Source organism: Lupinus angustifolius, chromosome LG04 (assembly GCF_001865875.1).
Source record: "Lupinus angustifolius cultivar Tanjil chromosome LG04, LupAngTanjil_v1.0, whole genome shotgun sequence".
NCBI lineage: Eukaryota > Viridiplantae > Streptophyta > Magnoliopsida > Fabales > Fabaceae > Lupinus > Lupinus angustifolius.
In genome coordinates, this window is record NC_032012.1 from 22,995,972 (window position 1) to 23,020,334 (window position 24,363).

At 32.0% G+C, this 24,363-nt stretch overlaps 2 protein-coding genes across 2 annotated transcripts; one reads left to right on the forward strand and one right to left on the reverse strand.

Annotated features, from left to right (window-relative positions):
- Nucleotides 2,388-9,607, forward strand: LOC109346300 (poly [ADP-ribose] polymerase 2). Its single transcript, XM_019585787.1, has 18 exons — nt 2,388-2,542; nt 2,641-2,806; nt 3,544-3,668; nt 3,786-3,867; nt 4,060-4,295; nt 4,595-4,721; nt 4,944-4,999; nt 5,526-5,599; nt 5,814-5,860; nt 6,007-6,056; nt 6,294-6,356; nt 7,561-7,641; nt 8,056-8,166; nt 8,317-8,392; nt 8,511-8,653; nt 9,004-9,077; nt 9,228-9,333; nt 9,464-9,607. The coding sequence occupies exons 1-18, from the start codon at nt 2,459-2,461 to the stop codon at nt 9,551-9,553; spliced, it is 1,791 nt and encodes a 596-aa protein (XP_019441332.1). The 5' UTR covers nt 2,388-2,458; the 3' UTR covers nt 9,554-9,607.
- Nucleotides 17,709-24,025, reverse strand: LOC109346301 (magnesium/proton exchanger). The gene is made up of 10 exons (XM_019585788.1): nt 23,890-24,025; nt 23,216-23,675; nt 22,010-22,185; nt 21,389-21,507; nt 21,091-21,248; nt 20,818-20,945; nt 19,404-19,620; nt 19,149-19,278; nt 17,864-18,222; nt 17,709-17,807 (listed from the first exon to the last, which is right to left on the reverse strand). Exons 2-9 carry the CDS (start codon nt 23,574-23,576, stop codon nt 17,925-17,927), a joined length of 1,587 nt encoding a protein of 528 aa, XP_019441333.1. The 5' UTR covers nt 23,577-23,675; nt 23,890-24,025; the 3' UTR covers nt 17,709-17,807; nt 17,864-17,924.

Sequence of the window (24,363 nt, forward strand, 5' to 3'; positions counted from 1 at the left end):
AATCGGTTTGATGAGAAACTCAAACTAGTCAGATGTCCGATCCACAGTTAAATCGGTCATAGTTGAGTTTTATAACTTTGCTTTCATAACTCATATGATATTAGTATCTTCCATAGCAATGATAAAAATAATAAAAATAAAAATCTACCTTTCTATAATATTATAACCTTATATAGTGCATAACTATTACTTTAAATTTGTAGTAACGTTAGAAGGAATTTTGAAGAGAATGCCATCATTACTAAAAAAAAAGGTAAAAGAAATCAACATTATCTCAAAAATTAATGCAAATATAAAGTATAAAGCTAATTTTCATAAGATAAAAGTAAAGTAGACAAGATACTATACATATAATTAACTAAGATAATAAAATATTTCATCATATTATTTAATCTGATAACTAAAATTATGATAAATGTCATTTTTAATTTATTTCTGCAAAAAATATTTCTAAATATTAGAAAATTGAACACATCATAATTTTAATGATTAGATAAGATAACATATATCCTGATATGATAAAATATTTTATTCTCTAAAAATAATGAGAATAGAGTTAGAAATTATGAAGGTTCCAAAGCCAAGTAGCTAATCACCTACATTACAGCTTTAATAATCCCCCCATTACAAATAAGGATTAGTTAATAAGTATTTTATTTTTTATATTTTATTTTTTCTAAACAATATATCCTTGTCCCACCATGAACAAGGGTTTCTCATACCCTCTCACCCCTTTCAATGTCACAACAAAAACAAGGGTTTCCCATAAATAGTGGACACTCTAGGCGCAACATGACCAAAATTAATAATAGATAGAAAGTAAAGGCGAGGGTATGAAAAACCTTGTTATTGGTAGGAGAAAAAGATACTCTTCAGAAGAAAAACAAAATATAAAAAATAAAATAAAAATTATAAAATGAAGAAACATGTGTCATTATGAGTCTAGGTCAAACCTTGTAGAGCCTTCACAGTGCTAGTTGATGGAAAAATTAAACAATTTCATTTGCACGCATTTCTACTTAATGTGGTTTGGATATGATGATTATGGTTTTAAATTATGATGTTGGTTGTGTAATTGTGTTGTTGCTATGTCCAGGTGTGAAAATTTTGTTGTGTAAACATGCTTAATCAATTATATATATTTTGTTTTATAAACTACATTGGCTCTTGCTACAAAAGATTAGCAAGCCAGAGTTTTACTCCTACTTTTGTAAAAAATAATAATATCAGTTTTTAATTTATACTGTTCTTTCATCTTTTCAATAAAAAATTAACAGGGTTGCCCTTTATATATTGTAGCCATAAACATACAGTACATAGAGTAGGGTATACTATTATTCTTTTAGAAAGCAATATAACAATTCATGATATATATGTCATTCCTATTTGAAAGTAAGACAAATTATGTAAAGTGAGAACAAATTGTGAATGTTGGGACATATTTGCAGGTGTGTTTTTTTCCACCCCAAATTTTAAAGTCCAAGTTATTCAAACTTTAATCATAAAACTGATTATTTTCTTCTAATCATCAAAGGTAATCATGTTTAATTCTTAAATGTCGATATTGATGCTGACTCTTTCATTGATAGCTTAATTATGCAGCAATCATATTTAAGTTAGGAGCACCCACAAAATAATGTAGTTATATGAAGATTCTTATCGTCATGTATAACACTTTATCTAAAGTGATTAGAAAAACAAATATATACTACCCGAATCAACCAATGGTTGCTAACATTAGAGTGTTCAATTAAACACTCTCTCTTCCCTTTTAAGAAAAAAGTTTGTCTATAAAAAAAGAGAGTAGATTTTTATGAGAATGTGCGTGTGTTTGAAAAGATAGCCACCTAGCATATTGGACAAAATATAAGTTTGTTAATTGTTTGACGATTAGACTTATTTATAAATTATTATATTATATCCATGTTTGATAAATTATCTTAAAATGATTTATAACTTATAAGAGGTATACTTATTTTATATATTTTAAAATTGAGTTTGTAGAGTTTGAAAACTAATTTTTTAAAAAAATATTTGAAATAACATTCAGAGAATGAAATGAATTTTCAATAATAAATTTACCATTATAAATATTTAAAAATTAAATTAGATACACATTTAACTAAAAATCGTATTATTATTTTTAGTTATTTTTCAAATTTTATATACTATTAGAAGTTAGAAATTCACAATTGTAAAGAGTGTTTATTGATGTTAGTTTTATGATAAATTATAACTTAGTTGCCTCAAAAATGTATTATTTAAAGTGAGAAAGCTTTCGGTGTAAGCTAGTTCACTTGGATGTCGTGCCTAGCACACTTCATATCTTGAATTTATTAATTAATTTTGTCAGAAATATTAAGACAAACGACGTCGTGAATATAAGACCTCGACCTGAAGAAGTGAAGTTGCAACTTTAAAACCAAACATTCCCTTTGACTCTGAACTCCAAATAACAATGGCAAGTAAAATGAAGGTAGAGGAGCTGCGAACAGAGCTAGAGCAACGTGGACTCAGCACCACTGGAATAAAACCCACTCTCGTATTCTCAAACCCAACCCAACCGAACCAATTTTTATTTTTATTTTCCTTTTTCTTATTCTTGTTTTTGATTATGTTTCATTCATTATTCATAACCAGATCCGTAGGCTTGAAGCCGCAATTAGCAAAGAAAATAAGCAATTGACGACAGGTGACGGTGTCGCCGTCCGCCGTAGTGGTAGAAAGAGAACAAGGGACTCCGATAACGGTGATTCCGACCAACCTGATAAAATCAGTGATCAATTAGTGCAAAATGTTGAAGACGGTATCGTTTTCTTTTTGCTACTTCCATTTTTTTCTAATTTATTGTTCTTCAATTGTTGCATTTCTTCTATTTCAACTTCGACTTTCTCTTTGAACAACACATTAGAATGCATCGATACTCCAAAATGAGTGTCATAGGTACCAGTAGTTCACATATGCAGTAACCCTATATACACATATCAGTAAGATATAAGCCATTAATCTATGGAAAGCATCAAGTTTTGCTGCGAGGTTGTTTGTTTTTCTATTAAATGAAGCAAACTACTGTCTTACTTCCTTTATTTGGCATTCTTTCCTGTTGGAAAAACCACATTAGCCGAGAATCGGGCATGGGAAAACATACACAACTACAATCAAGTCTTAATTGCAATAGGTGGGGTCGGCTACATGGAAAATACAAAGTAAAAGACACATAAGATTTACTTGGTTCAACCCTCTGCCTAAATTCATAGAAATCCTCCAACAATAATATTCATTATGTCAAAAATATGTTGACAAGCTTTTTTGGAATCTTAAAAAACACAACCGAGATGTGTACCACTCTACAAACCCTAATAATCCGCTCAAGAGTTATAAGGATTAAGGAATCATAACACTCAGAACTCTCTACAACATTGAGTAAATCTTATATAGGCAAATGCTTGCATAGGTACCAGGAGTATTGATGCCCATACTCTCTACAAATACATTGCTATTATTATTTCTTCATTTACATAATTACACTAATGGTGGCTGCAGAAGAGGCAGTATCTTGCAAAGAAGAACAGGAGGAAAAGATAGTGACTGCAACAAAAAAGGGTGTGGCTGTTCTTGATCCATGGCTTCCGGACCACATAAAAACACAATATCATGTTCTGCAACTGGCAAGTCTAGTACCGATAGTTGTACATTGTTGTTGTGAATGAGATATTGTTCAACTTGATAGCTTTTCTGAGTATAATGGGTTTCGTACTGATATGATATAATTTTTTGTAATGCAGGGTGATGAAATTTATGAAGCCATGTTGAACCAAACAAATGTTGGGGACAATAATAACAAGTTCTATGTTATTCAAGTTCTTGGTTTGACTCTCATTTAAATCTATATATTGATAATCTCATGATAACTTTCTCATACATTGTTTTACTGAACGTGAGTAGTCATAAAAATTTGTGTCACCTCACTTGTACGAAGTATGTTCTGCCTTGTGTTTCTCCACTATTTTCATTCATTCACTGTTTTTTTCTAACTGCCTACGTCAACATTTCTCGCAGAATTTGATGGTGGTGGTAAATTCCTTGTTTACAACAGATGGGGAAGGGTAGGTATAAAGGGCCAAGACAAGATACAGGGCCCTTACACATCACGTGAGAGTGCCATCCTGGAGTTTAAACAAAAGTTTTTGGCCAAGACCAAGAATGCTTGGTCTGATAGGAATAATTTTGTCTGTTACCCAAAGTGTTATGCGTGGTTGGAAATGGACTACAGTGGCAAGGAAGAAGAGTCTACTGTGAGTTATATTGACTCTATTCCCCTTGTCTCATTTTCCTTTTTCTCATGTAAACTTGTGGTGCCTTTTGAAACGAATCCTGGTCTGTTCTACCCTGATCATGAAATTAGTTCTCTTTTATGGAGAAGCATTTGTTGTGGTACTTATAGTTATAGATTAGACTTCAACCTTCTATTGTCCATGGTAGTAATAGATATTATCTTGACTTGGGATTGCGCTGAGGAATGTGAAGCAAAAGGAGGAGGAAACTATTTGGGTTGGTTGGTTACTCATTCTAAACATTTTCCAATTGCTTTTAGGTCATAGAAAATCCTGGCAATGCTCTCAGAAAACAACCTCTGGAATCAAAACTTGAGCCTCGTGTTGCAAAATTTGTATCTCTTGTTTGCAATGTAAGCATGATGATTCAGCAAATGATGGAAATAGGTTAGTTATTCTTTCTTTCTACAGGATGAGTCCCATATCATATGATCCAAAAACATGACATTCAGTTGAGTCATTTCAATCAATGAGATGGTTTTCTTAAATACAACAAAACCACAATCAATACTCATTGAGTCATTGTCATGTATTTGAAATGCTTTTGAATTGTTTTATAACTTCATTCAATATGCTTTATATTCTTCAATGGTGTGATCTTTCTTATAGGGTACAATGCAAACAAGTTGCCCCTTGGTAAACTTAGCAAATCAACAATCCTGAAGGCAAGATTTTGGACATATAAATATTTTCTCCTCTGGCATTTCTTTAATTTCAATTTTCCTTTTACACTCTATTACATATACTAATTTCTTGTTGTGCTGCTATCATGTTGATGAAATCAACATTGTTTAGTAACACTGAACTTCTAAAGTATATTATAATGTCTTATGAATTCTTTTTCTTTTTAAATTTGGGTAATGCAAGAATATACATTTGTACTTTGGACCCTACAAATATTTTCTCCTGTGGACATACACTTGAACCTTTGTTCACCACCACCCTAAGTTTTCATATCGTTACTCATACTTACTCAAAAGCCTTTTCGTTTCAATCCTCTTCTCTCTTTGATTTTTTTAGAAAGTAATACAAAAAACCTGCTGTCTTTACATCTGTATCATGGTGCATAAGTTCCCTCCTGCGATGAATTATTTGTTTTCATCTTCTTGGTCACTGCTGTTTCAACTTGCTTGATTTGCATATCTTCTCTCATTGAAAAACTAACCATTTATATATTTTTAAATTATTTAGGGCTACCAAGTTCTCAAAAGAATTGCTGATGTAATTGATAAATCTGATAGGAAAGCTCTGGAGCAATTAAGTGGGTAAGAAATTATACGGTCATTTTATTGCCCTCAATGTTCTATACTTTATCGTTTTCTGTTTAATACTTCCCTTCTTACATTTGCTTATGAGAGAGCTGTGTGGTGCTTTACCTATAGTATACTTACCCATTTTTAGTCATTCAATGCTGAAAATTTTGGCTTGACAGAAATTGGACTACCATAAATTTATAACTAGTTGATTGGCATGTTGCAGTGAATTCTACACCGTAATTCCTCATGATTTTGGATTTAAAAAAATGCGTAAGCTGTTTCTTCCTAGCTTATTTATTGTATGCGCACACATAATGATTTATTTTATTGTAGTAATCATAAACGTAAATTATCATGGTTATGTGCATTCTTTTCTGGAAGAATACTAATTGACACGGATGTATAAATAATGACAGGCGAGTTTGTAATTGACACCCCTCAGAAGTTAAAATACAAGTTGGAAATGGTAATCTTTTTCTTTACAGTTATATGTATTGATGTGGTTATTCTGGTTGCTGTTGGAATGTCCTTTTCCTTTCTTTCTTATGACTGTTGTTATATTATATACTATCTATTATGCCTTTTTTGGCTCTCCTTTAGCTACATAGCTTAAGTAGCTTCCTCTTATCCCCTAGAAAAGGAAAATAGTTTGCCTGTGTTTATTTAACCGTGCCATTGTTTCACTTGTTCTATTCGACGGAAGGTGGAAGCTCTTGGTGAAATTGAGGTTGCAACAAAGCTCTTGGAAGTTGATGCAGAAATGCAGGTTCCTCTTGTCCAACTTTCTTTCTCTTTGAACAGCACTATCTTGGGATTTTCAGTCATGCTTTTAAATTTTACTAGGTTACTCCTATGCTTAATGTACGACGTAAATTTAAAGATTTAACATTAAATCGCAAGTTTCAATGAATTACCCAAGAACACATTTTTTATCTGTCCCTGACATTCCATCCCACAATTAAATGAGTAAATACTTTATGGTTTTATTTTTAGTTCTTTTGGAGCCTCCGTATGTTAGTAGGTCCGTATTGGTTTGTATTCTTTGAAAAGTAATTATTTGCATCAATTTAGTATTGAAATTTATGTTTAATGTTTTATCTAACAGAAACCACTAGATTTAAGTATCTTAGGTGAATCATACAACACGATGGGGAAATTGAGGGCGATGTAAAAGTGTAAAACATAAGATTCAAGTGGGGTTAATGAAATAGTGGAGTGCTTTAGGTGTCATATATGATAGAAAGGTGTCTCTCAAGCTTAAGGGAAAAATTTACCGCGTGACTGTAGGACCCACAATGTTATACAGGATTGGATGTTGTGCAGTAAAATTTCAACAAGTGAATAAAATCAATGTAGCAGAGATCGGAAGGTTGCGTTGAATTAATGGGCACACTAGATAAAATAGGATTAAGAATGAATGCATTAGGAAGAAAGTTGAGATAACTCCTACTGTAGAAAAGATGGTAGAATCACGCCTTAGGTGTTTTGAGCATGTGTGAAATAGATCAAATTGAGGTTAGTCCAATTTATAGAGGCGGATAGAGACCAAGAAAAACCATATGCAAAACGATTAGGAAATATTTAGAGATTAATATTTTGTCATTGTACATGATTTATGATAGAACATTATGACATTGTTCGATCTATATAGTCGACCCTACCTAGTGGGGTCAAGGCTTGGTTGTTGTTTTATCTAACACATTTCTTAATGCACATGAAGTTCCCATTTGCCAATGATATTAACTTGTGTTTTAAATGAAATGCATTCCTACTTGGTTTGTGCTATTTGTTTCCTTCCACTTGGAAGTTCACTGTTTAACTAATATTTGTTGCAACTTGATTCTTTAATTCTCAAAATAAAATGGCACCCATATGACGTTCTGTCCTTTCTACATTTATATTAATGATTTCTGCATTTTTTATGGTTATGCTCATTCTAATTTACGATCATGATTATTTAATTGATGTAGGATGATCCTCTTTATGCTCATTATAAACGCCTTCGTTGTGAACTGGTACCAGTTGAATTTGGTTGTGATGAATTCTATATGGTAAGCAATTATGCTTCTCTTAGTTTTGTTGTAAGTTACTGTTTTTTATTTAATAAAAAGTTCTGTTGTAGGAGTTAAAGCTAATTAAATACATAAGAAACAATTAAAGAAAGAAAAGGTGAAATCTAAGTGATTTAAATGTTTCTTCTCTATGGTATACATTTACTGTCTTTTATTTCGTTATAAAAGTTCAAGCTAATAAAATACATGAGAAACAATTAAGAAAGGAAATTGATATCTAAATGGTTAATATTTTTCCAATTTGGTTTGAAATATCATTTTTGTCCTGTGCTTAAAAGGCATGCTGCAAAATTTCATAATGAATTCTCATTAACTTTGACATGTTGCTGAAGCTTCAATTGTTAACCCTGACACTGGCTGCCCCTACCATTTTTCTCCTTTTGATGTAATCAGATTGAGAAGTATATGAAGAACACTCATGCAGAAACTCATTCAAAGTATACTGTGGAAATTGTTCAAATATTCAAGCTATCAAGAGAAGGCGAGGCTGAACGCTTCAAAAAGGTTCAACGAATGCATTTTGAATGAGGATCTTTCTGTCAATTTTTCTTCTACTGGAAATATAATTTGTTATTCAAAATTTGTTTCAGTTTGTTACATGTTTATATGTAGACATTTTGTATTGAGCCAACTGCTTTCCATTCTGTATCACAGTTTTCTAGCACGAAAAATAGGATGCTTTTGTGGCATGGTTCTCGGCTCACTAACTGGACTGGAATTTTATCTCAAGGTTATTCCTTCTCTCATTTGTCCAGTAATTTCTTTGTTTGCATGCTTGTGGGTGCGGAGTGTAGACATTATTATATTATTTGATGCAATAATATCTGAGATTGATGCATCATCATCAGGTTTGCGCATAGCTCCTCCCGAGGCACCGGCAACTGGCTACATGTTTGGGAAGGGGGTTTACTTTGCTGACATGTTCTCCAAAAGTGCGAATTATTGCTTTGCGAGTCGTACTGCTAAGGATGGGGTGCTTCTTTTATGTGAGGTTGTTTCACTTGTCTGATTGTAAACGTTGTTGCATTACTAATAGACTTGATGTCAGGAATCTGGATTTAAACTCCAATGATCAATTTCACCGATTGGTGCTGCATGTCAGTTATTATCAGATAATTACAGCAGACCAATTTGGAGTTTTTTTTGCATTGCTTTGTTTTCTTATGTTGCTGAAATATAATGTGAATATTAGCTGCAAGATTCTATTAGAAGATTACGCTTGCAATATGTTCATTATTGTTCCTCATCTTCAAGAAGTTGATTTATATTTTTTTTTGGGTACTTTGTCATTATTGATTCACATCTTCAGTAAGTATGATCATTTATTGGCTGTACAATTAGGTTGCACTGGGCGAGATGGCTGAGCTTCTAAGTTCTAACTATGATGCTGATAAGTTGCCAAAAGGAAAACTGAGGTTTTTGTTTCTCCGAATTCTAAGTTATCCCTATTTTTTAGTCCTTTTCAATGGCTAAATCTAAAAAATTCTAAGCTTCTAAGTAATATAACAAGTTTTCATGTATGCTTTAATAGTTGATTTTTACGCTAATGCAATCTCATACTGCAGTACAAAAGGAGTAGGAGGAACTGCACCAGATTTTTTGGAAGCTCAGGCACTTGAGGATGGGCTCATAGTTCCCCTAGGAAAGCCAAAAAGCAATTCAGGCACAAAAGTATGCACTAGAAGTTTAATTTTAATCAGCAGAGAAAATTTCCATTATGGTTACGGCTATAACTTGATACTACACAGTTTTTTGTGATGCAAGAAACTTTACATTTATTCTCTACCACTTTATATTGCAGGGTTCTCTGTTGTACAATGAGTACATTGTTTATAATGTGGAGCAGATTAGGATGCGTTATGTTGTTCACGTAAATTTCAATTTTAATTGAAGGTAGCTGCCAGAAATGAATTACTATGTTATTACATTTATGATGTATCTTTAACCATTTTCTACTTTGCCAAGCCAATCAACAATGAGTATGTGTAAAAGTATTTTTACTGAGAAAAATGAAAAGGCTTGTAGCCTTGTACTATGTTTTGTCCATTGTGATTAAGGAAAATAAAGTTAAAGATCAAGTGCTTTCGTATCTTTGTGATAGCTGATAACATTTTAAGTCAAGAAATAAATGGAAACTAGGAATATATATAATTGAGGTAAAAACTGTCAACAAAACAGATTTTTTACTAGTAATGTGTAGCAGTAATAATATTGCAGCAAAAATAATAATATGATATGGCAGTAAAAGAAACAACACTTGGTGCACGCCAAGTACTGTGTGAAATTAAGACAAGTGTTCCTAGTCTATTACCCGTGCTGGTAATTATTGAATGAGGATGTTTTATTCACACGTAGAAGGACTTTAACCTTTGATTCATTTCTCAAATTCAATGGGCAAATAAATAATGAAGTGCATTTTTGTTGTGTTGCTGTTCCTTTGTCTAAAACATAGTCAAACATATACATCAAGTGCTGTTGAAATTTTGCTGCTAGAGAGTATGATTGAGTTTCAAAAGCCTTTGAATAGTAGGAGTGCCTGACCAAATAAAGCATTTACTACATAACAAGTTAAAGTTGCACACGCCAATATTAATGTCCTTAGATTTCATAATGACCTCACCCAGAATCTATGTTCTTCTTCCACAAGCTAAACCATAACACATCCCTAACTTTTTTTAATAAAAAACCCATAACTTCTCCAACCAAATCCATCTTTAAATAACATTAAAACACCACTCTTACCTGCATGGACCGTATTGGTTCTTTAATGCATTGAGACATAGAGTAATGCAGTGTTGCATTTTACATACCTTTGTGCATAATTAAATTGGTATGGCAGTGAAGGAAAAAGCAAAGAGCAATGATGGGGATGCGTAAATGTGAGCTATGTAGAATAAACTGAACTAGGATTTGAACCATTGCTACACGTAACAGGTTTTCAGCATGCTATTCACTAGACATTGTAATATATCATTACTCTTCTCCATAAGGGTGGAAAAAACCCTCTCAAAACAGGGCTTGTAAGGGGGCATACATCATGGAATTGTAATAGTTTTTGTCCTTGCTTTATACAACATTTATCATTTGGAACTGGCTGTGTGAGAAACTACAAGTTGAATCATATAACGATTGCACACGTTACACATTACGATATTTGAATTTTTATTGCTATTATTCCATGCAATACATGGAAAAAACTAAGATGTATCCACCTTTTATTAGTTGAGGTGGATTAATATCTTAACCTGTTAAATAATCTAACCACATCGGCAATCATAATTTACCCTACAATTTTGTTTAAATGGGTTCTAAAATATCCTATTTTTACCCCATAATTTATCTCAGCATTTCCCCCCTCAACCTTCCTGGTATAATTTTAAAGGGTTGAATACTCTCCACAAGAGTCAGTATTAAAATATGAGGTTATAATAAGCTTATTGATTTATAAAAAAGAAATATTCAATTTTTTTTATTCTTCAAAATACATGTGTAATCATGTCATCTAGTACGGGAGAGGATCTTGATTCAATTTTAAGAGCCAATTTTTATATAAAAAAATGCTTCTTAATGCATGAACAATAAACAACAATATTGCAATTAGGGGTGCATACAACTCATCCTATCCTGAAAATCATTTTGCGGAGTCTAAATTTTAGAAATTATATTTAATATAGTTTTAGAATGTGTCGAGGTTATATTTTAGGTCATCCCAGCCCATTGTGTTATCCTATATTATTTTAAAATGTAATTTTTACATGTTTTTAAATATAAATAATTAGACTCCTTAATTTAAATTACTATCATTTAATGATATATTTATATTGTGTTATTTATTTTTAATGTATTTTGTAAATATACCTTAGTTTTATGTTCTCCTTATTTAGTTCAATGTTTTTGCTACCTATGATATTCAAATTTATATATTATATTAACATATCGGATATAACTTATTTTATCCTAGATATTATAGGGTCATATTTGAGTCTAAACAAATGACTGGATCCAATTTAAGAACGCAATAATGAAGAATTATGCATATAATTCTCAAATCTCAATTTAAGAACGCAAGTCTAAGACCTATTGCGGAGGAGGTGGAATACATTGATCATTTATGGCTATGTGGTTAGCCATTGACTTTCAAGTAGCTACAATTTATGTTTGCTGAATAATATAAAGTAGTGTTATATTGTTAGCCTATCGTATTCATGTATATGTATGTAGTATTAGTGAAAATTTTCTTAGCAACTGAATATCATTGCAATTACTATAGCATCAAAAGTTATTATTGTTATCTGATATACATTATTGACTTATTGTATAAGGTAAGAGTGTATCTTATTCATCTCATATTTTGTTCTTATCTTACTTTACATCTTATCCTAAGCTTACATTAAACTTTCTCTTCAACAAATGGATATATATATATATATATAGTAGGGGTGAGCAAGGCCCGGCCTAACCCGTAGACTTATCTCAACCTGATGACTTAGGGACGGGTCTGAACTGTCCAAATAAATAAAAAAGGACTGATCCGTCGTCAAAAAAGGGCGGATTCAGGTCTATATCTAGGTTACTTTATCCGTCTCTTGTAGTTATATAACAAGAATAGTTAAATAAGTATTTATCAATACTCATTATTTCAGCCACATAACTCAAATACATACAAGCTCACACAACGTATTCATACTATTTATCATATGATCTTACCTTTTTTATTGTTTATTATTTGGTTAAATCAATTACAATAGGCATTATGTAATTTTGACTATTCTTCTTTAAGAGGTGGTGGCAAAGACTTTCTAGTCATAAGGAATTAAAGATGAATATGCAACCATGAATCTTGATTGATAGAAAATCAGTTAATTTTTAGTTTTTTGTAATTATGTGAACTCCAATTTAAGTTTGATTTTTCAGTTAATAACTAGTTATTTTATTCATTTTTGTATGAATTTTTGAGTATTGGTATGTTGTTATCATTTCAATTCTCATGTGTTTTTTATCATTTACAAGAACACTTTAACTTATGTTGACACTTGAGAGTTTAAATTGTTCTAAAATTTTCAATGTCTTCTATAATTTTTAGTCACATGATTGTGATAGTTTTTAGTTTGAATGATGCAATTTACGGTTTATAGTTTATATACTGATATATGTAAATGTAGTTTTAGTTGAGTTTATATTTAGATTGTGAAATTTTGATTGTGCATGCTTAAAGATTTGAGAAAAAAAAATCTACGTTTGTCATTTTCTCCTTTTCCAACCCAAACATGTCCATCTCTTGGCCCGTCTTATTTTTGACTTGTCTCTCACGTGTTCCATCCTAATTAAGGACGAGTGAGAGACATGTTTAACCCGTTCCAACCTGTCATATGTTCACCCCTAATATAGAGGAGAGATCCATTTACACTCAAGTTAAGTTACACTCAATCTCATTCATTAATTTTCTTAAATCCAATAGACTAAATGAGTGAGTAAAATAGGTGATGAAATAGAAAAACAAGAATCTTAGATGACTTTTAAGCTTCACCTATTTGATCTATTGGATTTAAGAAAATTAACGAATAAGATTAAGTTTAACTAGTATAACTTAACTTAAGTATAAATGGATCTCTCCTTATATATATATATTCACCACTAAGTTTTAAATTTTAGTAAGCTAATGTACTTCAAAATAAATCAAAAGTATTCATAGAAAAAATAAATCAACAAATTAAAAGCAACCTACTCATTTTAACAACAAAAATCACTTTTGAGGATTTTTTATTAAGACCGACACGTTTACATGAGGTCTAGATGAGTTGCTCATATTTTACGAGTGAGACATTGATGGAGAGAGAAGTGCTATGTAAAAGTAAAGAAAAAGTAATATATTGACATTCATATCCTTTTTATTTAAAATGATATTATATTTTTACCCTTAAAATACAAAGGAAAATTACTTGAGAGGAGTCTTACTCATATTTCACATCGAACTTTATTAAGAAAAAACAGTTCTTGAATGGCAGTGTTTAGGTATTTAAGTTACAAGTTGAAATTCTTGTACTCTACCCTCTGCAAAAGCTTTGGGGAGAAAAATATAAGGAAGGACCTATTATATATAGGGAATCATATCAACCTATGCAACCTCCCAACTTTTCTATAAAACTATGAAAGACACATACACATGCCATACTCAAATTTTTGCACCCAACACGCAAAGCCTACGTGCACTCTTACATTATTCTTCTCCCCCTTTGCACCATCCTATTCCTTGTTAATGAAAAAGCAATAATGATTTTTTTTCAATGACTTTTGCATCAAATATGAAATTGTGGTTTTTTCCATTGAAATTTGAGAGTGAGGTTATATTAGAAATTAAGTGAGAGAATATAATAATTTCACATCAGAAGGATATGTTTGTAAGGTTGAAAATTCAGGGGTTAAAAAGTGAAGAGATAAAAATATATATACAAACATTATATGAGTAATATACATTGTCATTGTATCATTCATTATAAGTAATGCAAATAAATAATGATGATATATTTACTATATATAAATTTTTACCATACATAGATATTCCACTCAAAAGTTAATGGTTAATGAATAATTAGTTCTGGTTGAATTTGAAAGTCTTTAGTATATTTAGTTAAGTCAAACTGTGCATTAGTATAAAATGATATAAAATAGCATATAAGTCCTTCACTTTATAAGTTTTAAATTACTCCAATTAACTTATTAAACAGAGCTTATAAATTAGAGTCTGTTTTCTGAAAAATCTCTCCATAAGCCCTCAATTATTTTGCCAAAGCAGCTTAGCCAATTACCTCATTCTAGACATAAATGTGATAAATTTGATGAAATCTGTTGTTCAGATAATAAAACTCAAGATTAATACTAGTTGAACATCTACTTTTGAACCTTAATCATTTTTTATATATTATGTATAGTTTTTTTTATCCCCTTCTCTTCATTATTGTTTTCATGCATATATGTGCATTTAAAAAATACATAACAAAAATAATACCAAATGAACAGAGTATGGTTTTAGTACAGTAAGGGGTATAGGACAAAGGACTTCATGATAGCACTAGTTCTACCCTCTTTTGCTGCAATAAACCTCAAATGAACAAAGAGAGTTGGTAACTTTTTCAATTGATATTTATGAATTTAAGGTAGACAAGACTCAAATTGGGTTACCTTGGATATCCCCATGTTTGAATTTCTGTGTATAGTACTCTGCCATGATGGCATTGCATAAGCATTGTTACACTTCACTTCACTCATTGCCTTCTGCCAAGTTACTTACAAATGAACATCTCTCATTTCATTTGTGTCCCAAACCGATTAAAATGTGTCATTTAAATGAAAAAAGTTTAAAAATATAAACTATATTTTATATTATTCGGTGTAGTTCTATTAGATACAGACATAGAGATATAATTTTTTTGGGACAGAGGATTCAATGTTCAGATACTTATTACTTAGATAAATCTTTCTTCTTTGCCTATGTCACATTCTCACTCTATGTCTCTAAAGTTGAGACCTATAAATACATAACCTTTTTGCTCTGTCTACCTCAACACAATTCCACTATCTTCCTCGTCATTCTCAAAGGTTTGTGCACATTTTTCTTCACCGGGTGAAAAACTCTTGTTGGAGAAGCAGGGCACGTGCAAATCTTTTGGCTTGGTTTTCTCACATGCCCTTTTGCACGTGCTCCCCTTCTCCAACATGGGTTACTCACCTTGCTTCTCTTAACACAGTTTCTCAAGCAATTCTGAGTTTCTGACACTTCGTGAGGTAATATATTGTTTTTCCTTCTGTGTCTTTTTTCCTAAGTAATGTTCCAAATTTGTAACATAACAATTTTAAATTGTAATCTCTAATAACTATACGCTTAAAGAGAAAAAAGAGAGGGAAAAATTACCATTTCATCTTACTACAGTAACTTCATTTCATGATTGATATTGCTTGTGCATTATGTAAGTATTAAGTATCAAATCCCATGTTGGTTGAAAATACCAACTAATAACCATTTAGCAAGTTTTTCGGGTGAAGCTATGTACCATGCTGGGCTTGAATGTTTATGTATGTGGACTATAATCACATTCACTTTTTTAATGTTATTTTACTTGTACTTTGAAATTGGATCAAAGGATACTGTTCTGAGGATTGTATAAGCAGTTTCTGAAATTGAACACCTTTGGTAATGTAACTCAAGTACCTAACATATAGTTAACCGGTATGCGGTACGAGTATGGATATACGTTCGATACGAGACATTCTTTATGACAAATCTGATATCTGGTGCATACTATGGTGATTTCGGTATGTTATACATATCATAAATGAAAAAATTATACAACTATCTTATGGATGAGGAAGAGTTTCATTGGAGTGTAATACAAGAATTAATTAATGTTTGAAAAAGCAAGACTTGTAGTGTAATCCAAAATGATGAATCACGTTATAAAGAGGCTTAAAATTCAGTTGTCCAAATACTTCATATAAACTATATTTTAACTTTTTAAGAGAGATGGTAGACTTTATGGGGAAAGTAGGCTAAAGTTGAGGCTAAGGAACCTCTATTGAATTTGAACTTTTTTGATCAAATGATTTCCAAAAAGATTTAGTGCTACTTTCACTCAATGACTTGGACAAATAAACTAGGGAACTGTTTTATACTTTTACTCAATGTCTTAATGTCTATACATTATTTGCACGAAAAATCTTCTGGAGAGGCAACACTGTTTGGGGGTTGGAAAAACAGAGTTTTTCATGGACTTGGATGATTTCTTTTTTCAAACATTTTTACTTTGAAAGTAAACAAATTGATGAAGGAGTTCAAGTGTGATAGTACTGAATGCTGATTTTAGGCCTGATAAAAATATATTTATCTTGAACATTGCCGTTTTCATGTATAAATATTATGTGATTATGTAAACACATGTAAAGGATGAGATATATAAACTATATAGAGAATTTTTCCAAGTGTAATGACTAATGGATATATAATACTTGTGTTTTAACTAGTGCAATGCACGAGCTAATATTCTTGTTTGTTGATACTTAGATAAAATATTTTTTTTTCAACTTATTAAAATATACACCAACTATAACATATGCTTTATTAAAAAAAAGTTAAATAGAAAATTAAAAATGGTAAAAAAAAATAATCATTTACGTTAAAACAATAGTTTTCAAATTTTGGTTAAAAAAATCAAAAATTGTTTAGTATATAACTAATAATTTAAAATTTCATAAAAAAATAATTCTAGTTAGTTGATTAATAACAATATTATAACCGCTATTGCATTTGATGTCGGTCCTGACATTTTATAAGCAAGTACAAGAAAAACTGTGAGAGGAAGTACTTTATACCAATGATGATTTGGCGTCTAAATTGGAGGATATGCCGACAAATTACGGAGGGTTTAGGGATAGGGTTCAAAAAAATGGATATAAGGAAGAGACTTTGGATCAGTTTAAGGGTTTGGCTTCAAGAGGGGATGTTGAGGCTGGTGATATTACCTTCTTAATTGATCTTGGACTTAATTCTTCACCTACACTCTCACGTGTTATCACTCCGTTGCCTAAAACCAGCCATAAAACTATTTTATGTAATGCTCTTCTTCAAAAAAAGCTCAGACGGTTCAATTCTTACAATATCATTTGAGTTGAAATCATAAAAAGGAAAATTTCCAACCTTAATACATGATGTGCATGTGATGCATAGAAAGATAGAGAAAAACATAAATAGAAGTAGATGCATAGAAGTATTACATACTAAGGACGACTAGGGAGACTATGGATCCAGAGAAAGTTCTTGAAAAAAAAAAATCTTAACATATAATGACACATCTTTATCCTTTAAGTATAATAAAATAACATATTTGTCATTAAAAATGCAAGAAAGTTGAAATATTTGTCTCTCCATTAATGAGAAGATCCTCGGCAGCACCAGAAATCATAATATAACAAAAGGATATTTCTAAATGCATCCATAATCATGAATCATAATACAACAATTTAAATTATTTCCACACAATTTTTAACATTTTGTATACCTTCCTATAAATTAAGTAACTCAACTAATATTTTCCTGATGTTTTTTTAAAGGATCTCACAACCTATTATTTTACACATTTTTCTCTAATCCAATTCCACAATTTCTAAGAACTGATGCCTCAAGATCTGCGAAGAACTGAGGTGTTGTAAGAATAAAGAACCGTGCAGGGTTCTTAAAATATTAAGAACCTCTATTGTGTGTTACCCAAATTCTAAATGATTCCGGAAACTTTGAGTGAAGATAGTACAACAAAAATGACCCACAGCAACATGAAGTAGATACAGGTAACCCACGCCCAGAGCTTTGGCCCTCCTAGCTCTGCACCAAAAATTAGACGCCTCAAAACCAGAACTATGATACACCCAGCAGATGTACAGAAGAAAACAAGCAACGAAAAGCTTAGTCCGGCTGCATTTTGAATCCGGAGAGGTTCTCTGTATGCTATGAAGTTGTATAAAGTATCAATAAGCCATGGAACTCCAATGCCAACATATATGTTTACTGAATTACTGCCAAAAGAATAAATACGAGAGTTAATTTGAGTTCAAGTAACTCTATTAAGCTCAATCATAAAAACAGCAATGATTAGTTTGACAAGCCACTAAGATAACCTAAAGTTTCATCAGTGCTTCATAAATACAGAACGTGAGTGGAAAGCAAATGAAAGAGCAAAAACATCTCACAATTTATGATCTAAGGTCTCTGAATTACTGGGTATCCATGTACTACATATTGAACAATTTCTGTTTGTCATAAAAATGTTTTTTCTTAATTCCTAATTTTGACATGATGATTTCCAAGAAGAAATGACAAATAGAAATCATAATGAACATAGAAAACGTATATGACATTTCTATGTGATCATATTGAAATCCATATGGCATACGAGTTCTCTTTACTCTGCCATCCAAAAATGTACTCACCGATCACTATACTTTAAATGTTAATGACAAAATTCAGGTTCAAGAAGTCCTTGAGGATTTCCAAGTAAGTTTACTTCACCTATGTTCATAATTTTCAAGAATCAAAGGACATTTTTCTGTGCAATTAACATTTCAATCCTCATTTTGATGACATTATTTTATTGCATAAATATACACAGTTTGCTGACATACAATGAACTTCCAGAAGCCAGCCCCGTTATAATTACATATAGGACTACAGACTTTGATGATGACAGCCAAGTTTTATCTTAAGTCAGATGAGACACTAGAAACAGGTAATCAAGACAGCAAGGAGTTAAACCACTTGTGAGTAAAATTTCCTTTCAGAAGCTCAGGATAAACTAATAAAATACCAAAGATCAAATGCATTACAGGAATATTACCTAATACTATTATCACTCTTTAATAAAATCTTTAATGAAAACCATGATGTAATGATAACAAGTGACCATGTGCAAAAGCTAGAATGAGATGCATATTGAGATGAATACCTGCAAGTGATGTTTGCAATTGCAGAGTCTGCAGTTAATTGACGTTCAGCAGCAATCTTGCTCGCCACTAAATCGGGCCATGAGGTTCCACTGGCTAGTGCTGTAAAGGCTATGACATAAGCATTTATTCCTGTCAGAGGAAAAAAGGAGAAGAAATCAGAAGACGCAGAACTGACAGAGTCGTACGTAGAGGCAACTTTGGATCTATAATGAATTGTGAAGTGGACTGGACATCATTATGAGTGAGAAGAAAACCTGTGACACAACTTATAAGATCTGTGATTTTGGTTACAATGTAAGCTATCCCACTGATGAAAACAAGAGAGCAAATGAAAGAGATCCATCCATGAGCAATATGGCATGGAGGAATAAAAGCAAATATAAATCTCCATGGTAAAAGCAGCAATTGCCAGAAAATTCTAGCCATGCGGAGATAGAAGTTGCTCAATTTTTTTGATTCTGGGCTCTCCAACTGTTAAAGAAATTACAGACTGTTTATAAAAAATTGACAATATAATATTTGAATTTAACATGAGTATTATTAGGAAAATACTGCGCATAAGTCATAAAATCAAACTAATGTATAAAAAAGGGTGGTCCAATGTACGAGGCTCTCACCTAGTGGCAACTAGGGAAGGTAGATGTAGCAGTCTTCCCCTCGCAAGCAAATAGGCTATTTCCAGGATTTAAATCTATGACCTCCAGGTCACAAGGCAAGCAAGCATACCGTTGCACCGAGACTCACCCTCAAACTAATGTATCTCTTTACAAAAACATGCCTAACTATTAAAGGACTAAGGTTAGTAAAAGGCACTATATTGTCCATATCTGGCTCCACAAACTTTGGAATTTTTTAACACTGAATTACTCCAATAAGAGCTAGATTTAAATAAATGTTTCTACTTTATGACTACAAAAAGTAACGAGGGATTTGGCATAAGAAATTTAGCTTCAATAAATGAGTTTCCATTTTACAATATTTCATTTTGTAATTTATAAGTGTGGGATAACAAACCAACGTGGTAAACATGGAAAATTGGACACACTAAGCTGACTTTCTAAGGAAGTTTGGCATATCTGAAATTTAAGTAGGAGTAAGCAGAGACCTGGCAATCCTTTGTGAAAGTGAGAGACAAAAGAAACGGAGGATTAAATAGAGAGAAAATGATATTAAACTTGAAAAAAACAAAAGGAGGAGAGAAGTGGATCCATAATTACAGGAATTACTGGATGAAAGAAGACAACAAAAAGTGAGATCAAGACAGGAACAGAGGGGGCAGGCATGGCATTCAAATTGCAGTATTCCTGTAAAATCCATGAGGCTATTCATCACCTTTTCTCCTGCTTATTTGTTTTCAATGTGCTTCTGAAACTTGCAATAATTTTCAATAGATTTTCAATAATGTTGTGGTTAAAAAAGTGTATTAATTGGCAGTAAATAATCATATAATTCATTCAACAAAAAATTATACTAACAATGTTTGCCAGACTAAGACCTTGCTCTAAATTGTTTTATCAAAATTTTGGATTTTGTGAGCCCAACAGCATCAATTGATTCACGTAGTAGATCCCCAGTTAATAGGGTGAGGCTTGGTTTGTTATTCCTAATATAAGATATCAGCCATTTACTGTTAAAAGACGCATTTCCAACAAAAAGAAAAGGAAATACCCTCAATGCATCCACAAATTGCTGTCTCCAAATTGTAAGCAAATCAGTATCCTCCAGCGTTGTTTCCTCAGCTTTGTGAGAAACTTCAGAAACATCATCTCTTTGAGGTACTCTTACATACATTGAATCTGTAAATTATGAAATACCCAAGATGTTCTGGCATTTTAGTTTCAGAATGTTTCTAATGCTAAGAAAAGCATTTAGAAGAACAACACAATGTAAAATTTGTGCTTATAAAATCCAAATTTGACTACGTTAAGGAGGGGGAACTACCTGTGGGGTATTCTGAATGAATGGAAAAAATATCAACAGTGTCCCCATTATCTTCATTAACATGATTTGTCTCAGAGAAATGCACCTTCTCATGGGTTTCTTGTATAAAATTAGGAGTCTCTTCTGGCACCCAATCCTCTGGCCTCTCATCTCTTGCACTTCAAATATGAATGAGACTTCAGACAAAAATGATCAAGATAGAATAAATTCTTTAATTATAACTGAAAGATTCAAGAGAATCATGAAACTTAATCTTTTTAGTGAACTCTAATAAGAAGAAACAAACTAAAGCACATACATGGGTAGAGAAATATAGGGCCAACATTTGTCTTGAGCATAAGCATGGGTCAATAGCAACCCATACATCAGTACTGTCAACAAGGCTTCCCACAGAGTTACCACATTTGGAGTCCATACCTACATCCAGATACTTGATAATTATGAGTATTCCACAGGAAAGGGATAATAGACAGAATTTAACAAGCAAAGTGGTGATACGTTTAAACAAGCTCATCTACTATAAATTGACTTTGAAATACATTTACATGTTTTTAAACATATCAAACTCTTAGTATGAATTGTGATTGTCTTGACTTCCTCATTCAGACACAACCTAGTGTAGGATATTCAGTGCCAACTGAGGAAATGCAAATGTACTTGTCGAAAGTTGGGCAAGCAAACATAAGAATCACATCTCCTGTTCTTAAAAGTTAGAGGCAGTCTCAGAAGTTTTATCCCTCTATCTTTCACTAACTTTTCGTAGGTTAAAGATAGTTTCTGAAGAGAGCAAGCTTCTTGCGAAGAATGAAGGTTCAGATTAGATTTCTTAGCCACCCAGAAATGACTTAATAAGACAAAAGAAAGAAGGAAAGTGTTATAAATATAAGATATTTTAAATAGAACAATGTTGTAATATTACCTCCAAGATTATGTATAGCCAAATGTATGCCCAAAATGACCAAAACAACTCCACCAACCATACTCCTAAATCAGCAATCTTTTTCAGCTCTCCTGCTTTTGGAACTACTACGCAAACAGCATGGATGGGGAAAAGGTCAAATGCTGCAGAACCAACAAGTGTTCCAGGTCCCAAACCTGAATATTCAGATAGTTATAGATAGTCATAAATGTGTTTATTGCTTAACAGTCCAAAGCCTCTCAAGAAATCTAGAAGGTTGAATATCAGAATTAAATAAATGTTGATGCTGCAGCAACATATATCAACCAAGAAGGAAGAAAGTCACTGCAAGCACATAAGTGAAGACAAGAGATAGAAATCAAATAAAGAAAAGCAGGCGGAAAAAATTAGTGATAAGCTCAACTTTCTTTAGCACTAATGCATTATTATATAAGTGAAGACAACATGCCTATATCTGTTTCTAGCGACAAGTAAGCTTGGGGCAATATTTCCATACAGGCAAATCATATTGTTAACAGAACATCTCGCTTTTTCCATTGCACTTGCAGTTTTCAATAAATAAAATCTTCCTTTCTACACCTTTGTCCCTTTTGATATCTCATTTGGATATTCCACTAGATACATGGTGTGCTGGGCTTTCCAATATAAGCTAAAATATAATCTAATGTAAAGTGCATAAATGAATTTAAACATTTATGGAAACAGGATTCAATAATTTTAGACAGTTAAAGCCTTTTAGCAATAACCAATCAAAAATCTCTCTCAGGTACTGCTGGTGCAGAATAATAATAATCAGAGGTGAAGTCAGAAAGTATTTAGAGAGATTATAACAAGTTAATAGCCATGAGCGAACATGTAAAATAATGGTAAATCAATCACTTGGTCTATTAACGCTTGCATAGCAATTCGAGAGAACTACAGGGCAAAGAGAATACTTCAAATATAAGGTAACAGTCTACTTTGTTCCTAGCATTATTCTATATGTAACCTACTTAAACTGATCAAAAAATAAAAAAAAATAGCAGTAAAAGGGAGGTGTCAAAATTGAAAGGAAGAGAACAAACAGTAGCAAACATCACTAACTAATCACATAAATTTCCAAAATTTCAAACCCACCAACACTAATCTGTGACTAAGAAAGTCATGAAACAAATCAAACTTGACCATAAAATTCCATCACAAGAAAGGAAGCTTAGAAACACAAACCTCCAGCATAGAGGTTTCCCATATTTTGTATAGCATCAATGATTGCTAATGATATCTGAGGAAAGCTAGTTCCGAAGGCCAACAAACTAATATCTGCAATTGTGTAATTCCAAACCTTTTCGTGTCTAATAATTTCAGTTTGAGTAACAGGATCAAACTCCACTATCTCCCTTGATTGCTTCACCACATTTTCCATAGATTTGAAGAATCGAACCGTTATAGCCGATAAACCGATGAAACAATAAGCAAGGCCAACAAAATACAAAAATGCTCTAAAGTTTCGCCCAAGAGCAGTTTCTCCTCTAAAAATTAAGTAGCTTTCACAATTCTCATTTTCCAGTATACTGGAAAACCCAACCATTCTTTCAGTTTCAGGCTAACACTGTCTCAATTAATCCAAAACTCCAAATTGAAGTTCAATAATGTAATCTCACGCAAGAAAAACAAACATTCATACAACCTGATAAAAATAAATCAATTATTAGAAAGACAAACTGAAAATTGATTACAAAAATAAAACTAAGCTAGAGTATCAGATTCACAAGAACTAATCCCGATTTTTTTTATGAATAAATTCCAATGTTGATCACAAATGCTATGCATTTTCATTTGAGAAATAATTATTACAACAAATTGAAAATAAAAAATGGTGGAATTGAGGTGTAGATATGTACCGGAAACCTAACCGGCGAAGGGAAATTTCGCCGGAGCGGATCGCTGGGAAAATTACTCCAAAGGAAATGGAGCGTGATATGAGTGGCTCTCTCTCACTGCATGGTTCCACAGTTTTTAATTTATCCCCTTCCTTGTGTGAAATCGTTTGGTATTAATGGAAATTATTAGTTGTGGGGGCAAAACAAAAACTTGAAGCTTCTCTACTATATTATTATTCATTTGACTTGTTTTTTTTCTATTCAATTGTGGATTCACATTTTAATTATTTTCCTTCTTGAGTTATTATTTTAACAAATTTCATATTAAAATTGTGCGTTTTGTTATTTTTAAATATTGAAGTAATATAAATTTAAAATTTATATATATAGTGACTTAAATGAAAACAATTTTTATATAAAAATTGTGAGATCGATAATCTTTAATCTTACAATCATATATAGATGAATAGAATTAAAAGTTTCTTAATGACCACC

Coding starts and splice junctions, on each gene's coding strand:
- LOC109346300 (XM_019585787.1), top strand. CDS start 2,459: ATGGCAAGTAAAATGAAGGTAGAGGAGCTGCGAACAGAGCTAGAGCAA. Junction 3,868..4,059: donor CTATGTTATTCAAGTTCTTG/GTTTGACTCTCA, acceptor CATTTCTCGCAG/AATTTGATGGTGGTGGTAAA. Junction 4,296..4,594: donor GCAAGGAAGAAGAGTCTACT/GTGAGTTATATT, acceptor AATTGCTTTTAG/GTCATAGAAAATCCTGGCAA.
- LOC109346301 (XM_019585788.1), bottom strand. CDS start 23,576: ATGGTTGGGTTTTCCAGTATACTGGAAAATGAGAATTGTGAAAGCTAC. Junction 20,946..21,090: donor TCATTCAGAATACCCCACAG/GTAGTTCCCCCT, acceptor CATAATTTACAG/ATTCAATGTATGTAAGAGTA. Junction 18,223..19,148: donor ATTGCAAACATCACTTGCAG/GTATTCATCTCA, acceptor TTCTTTTGGCAG/TAATTCAGTAAACATATATG.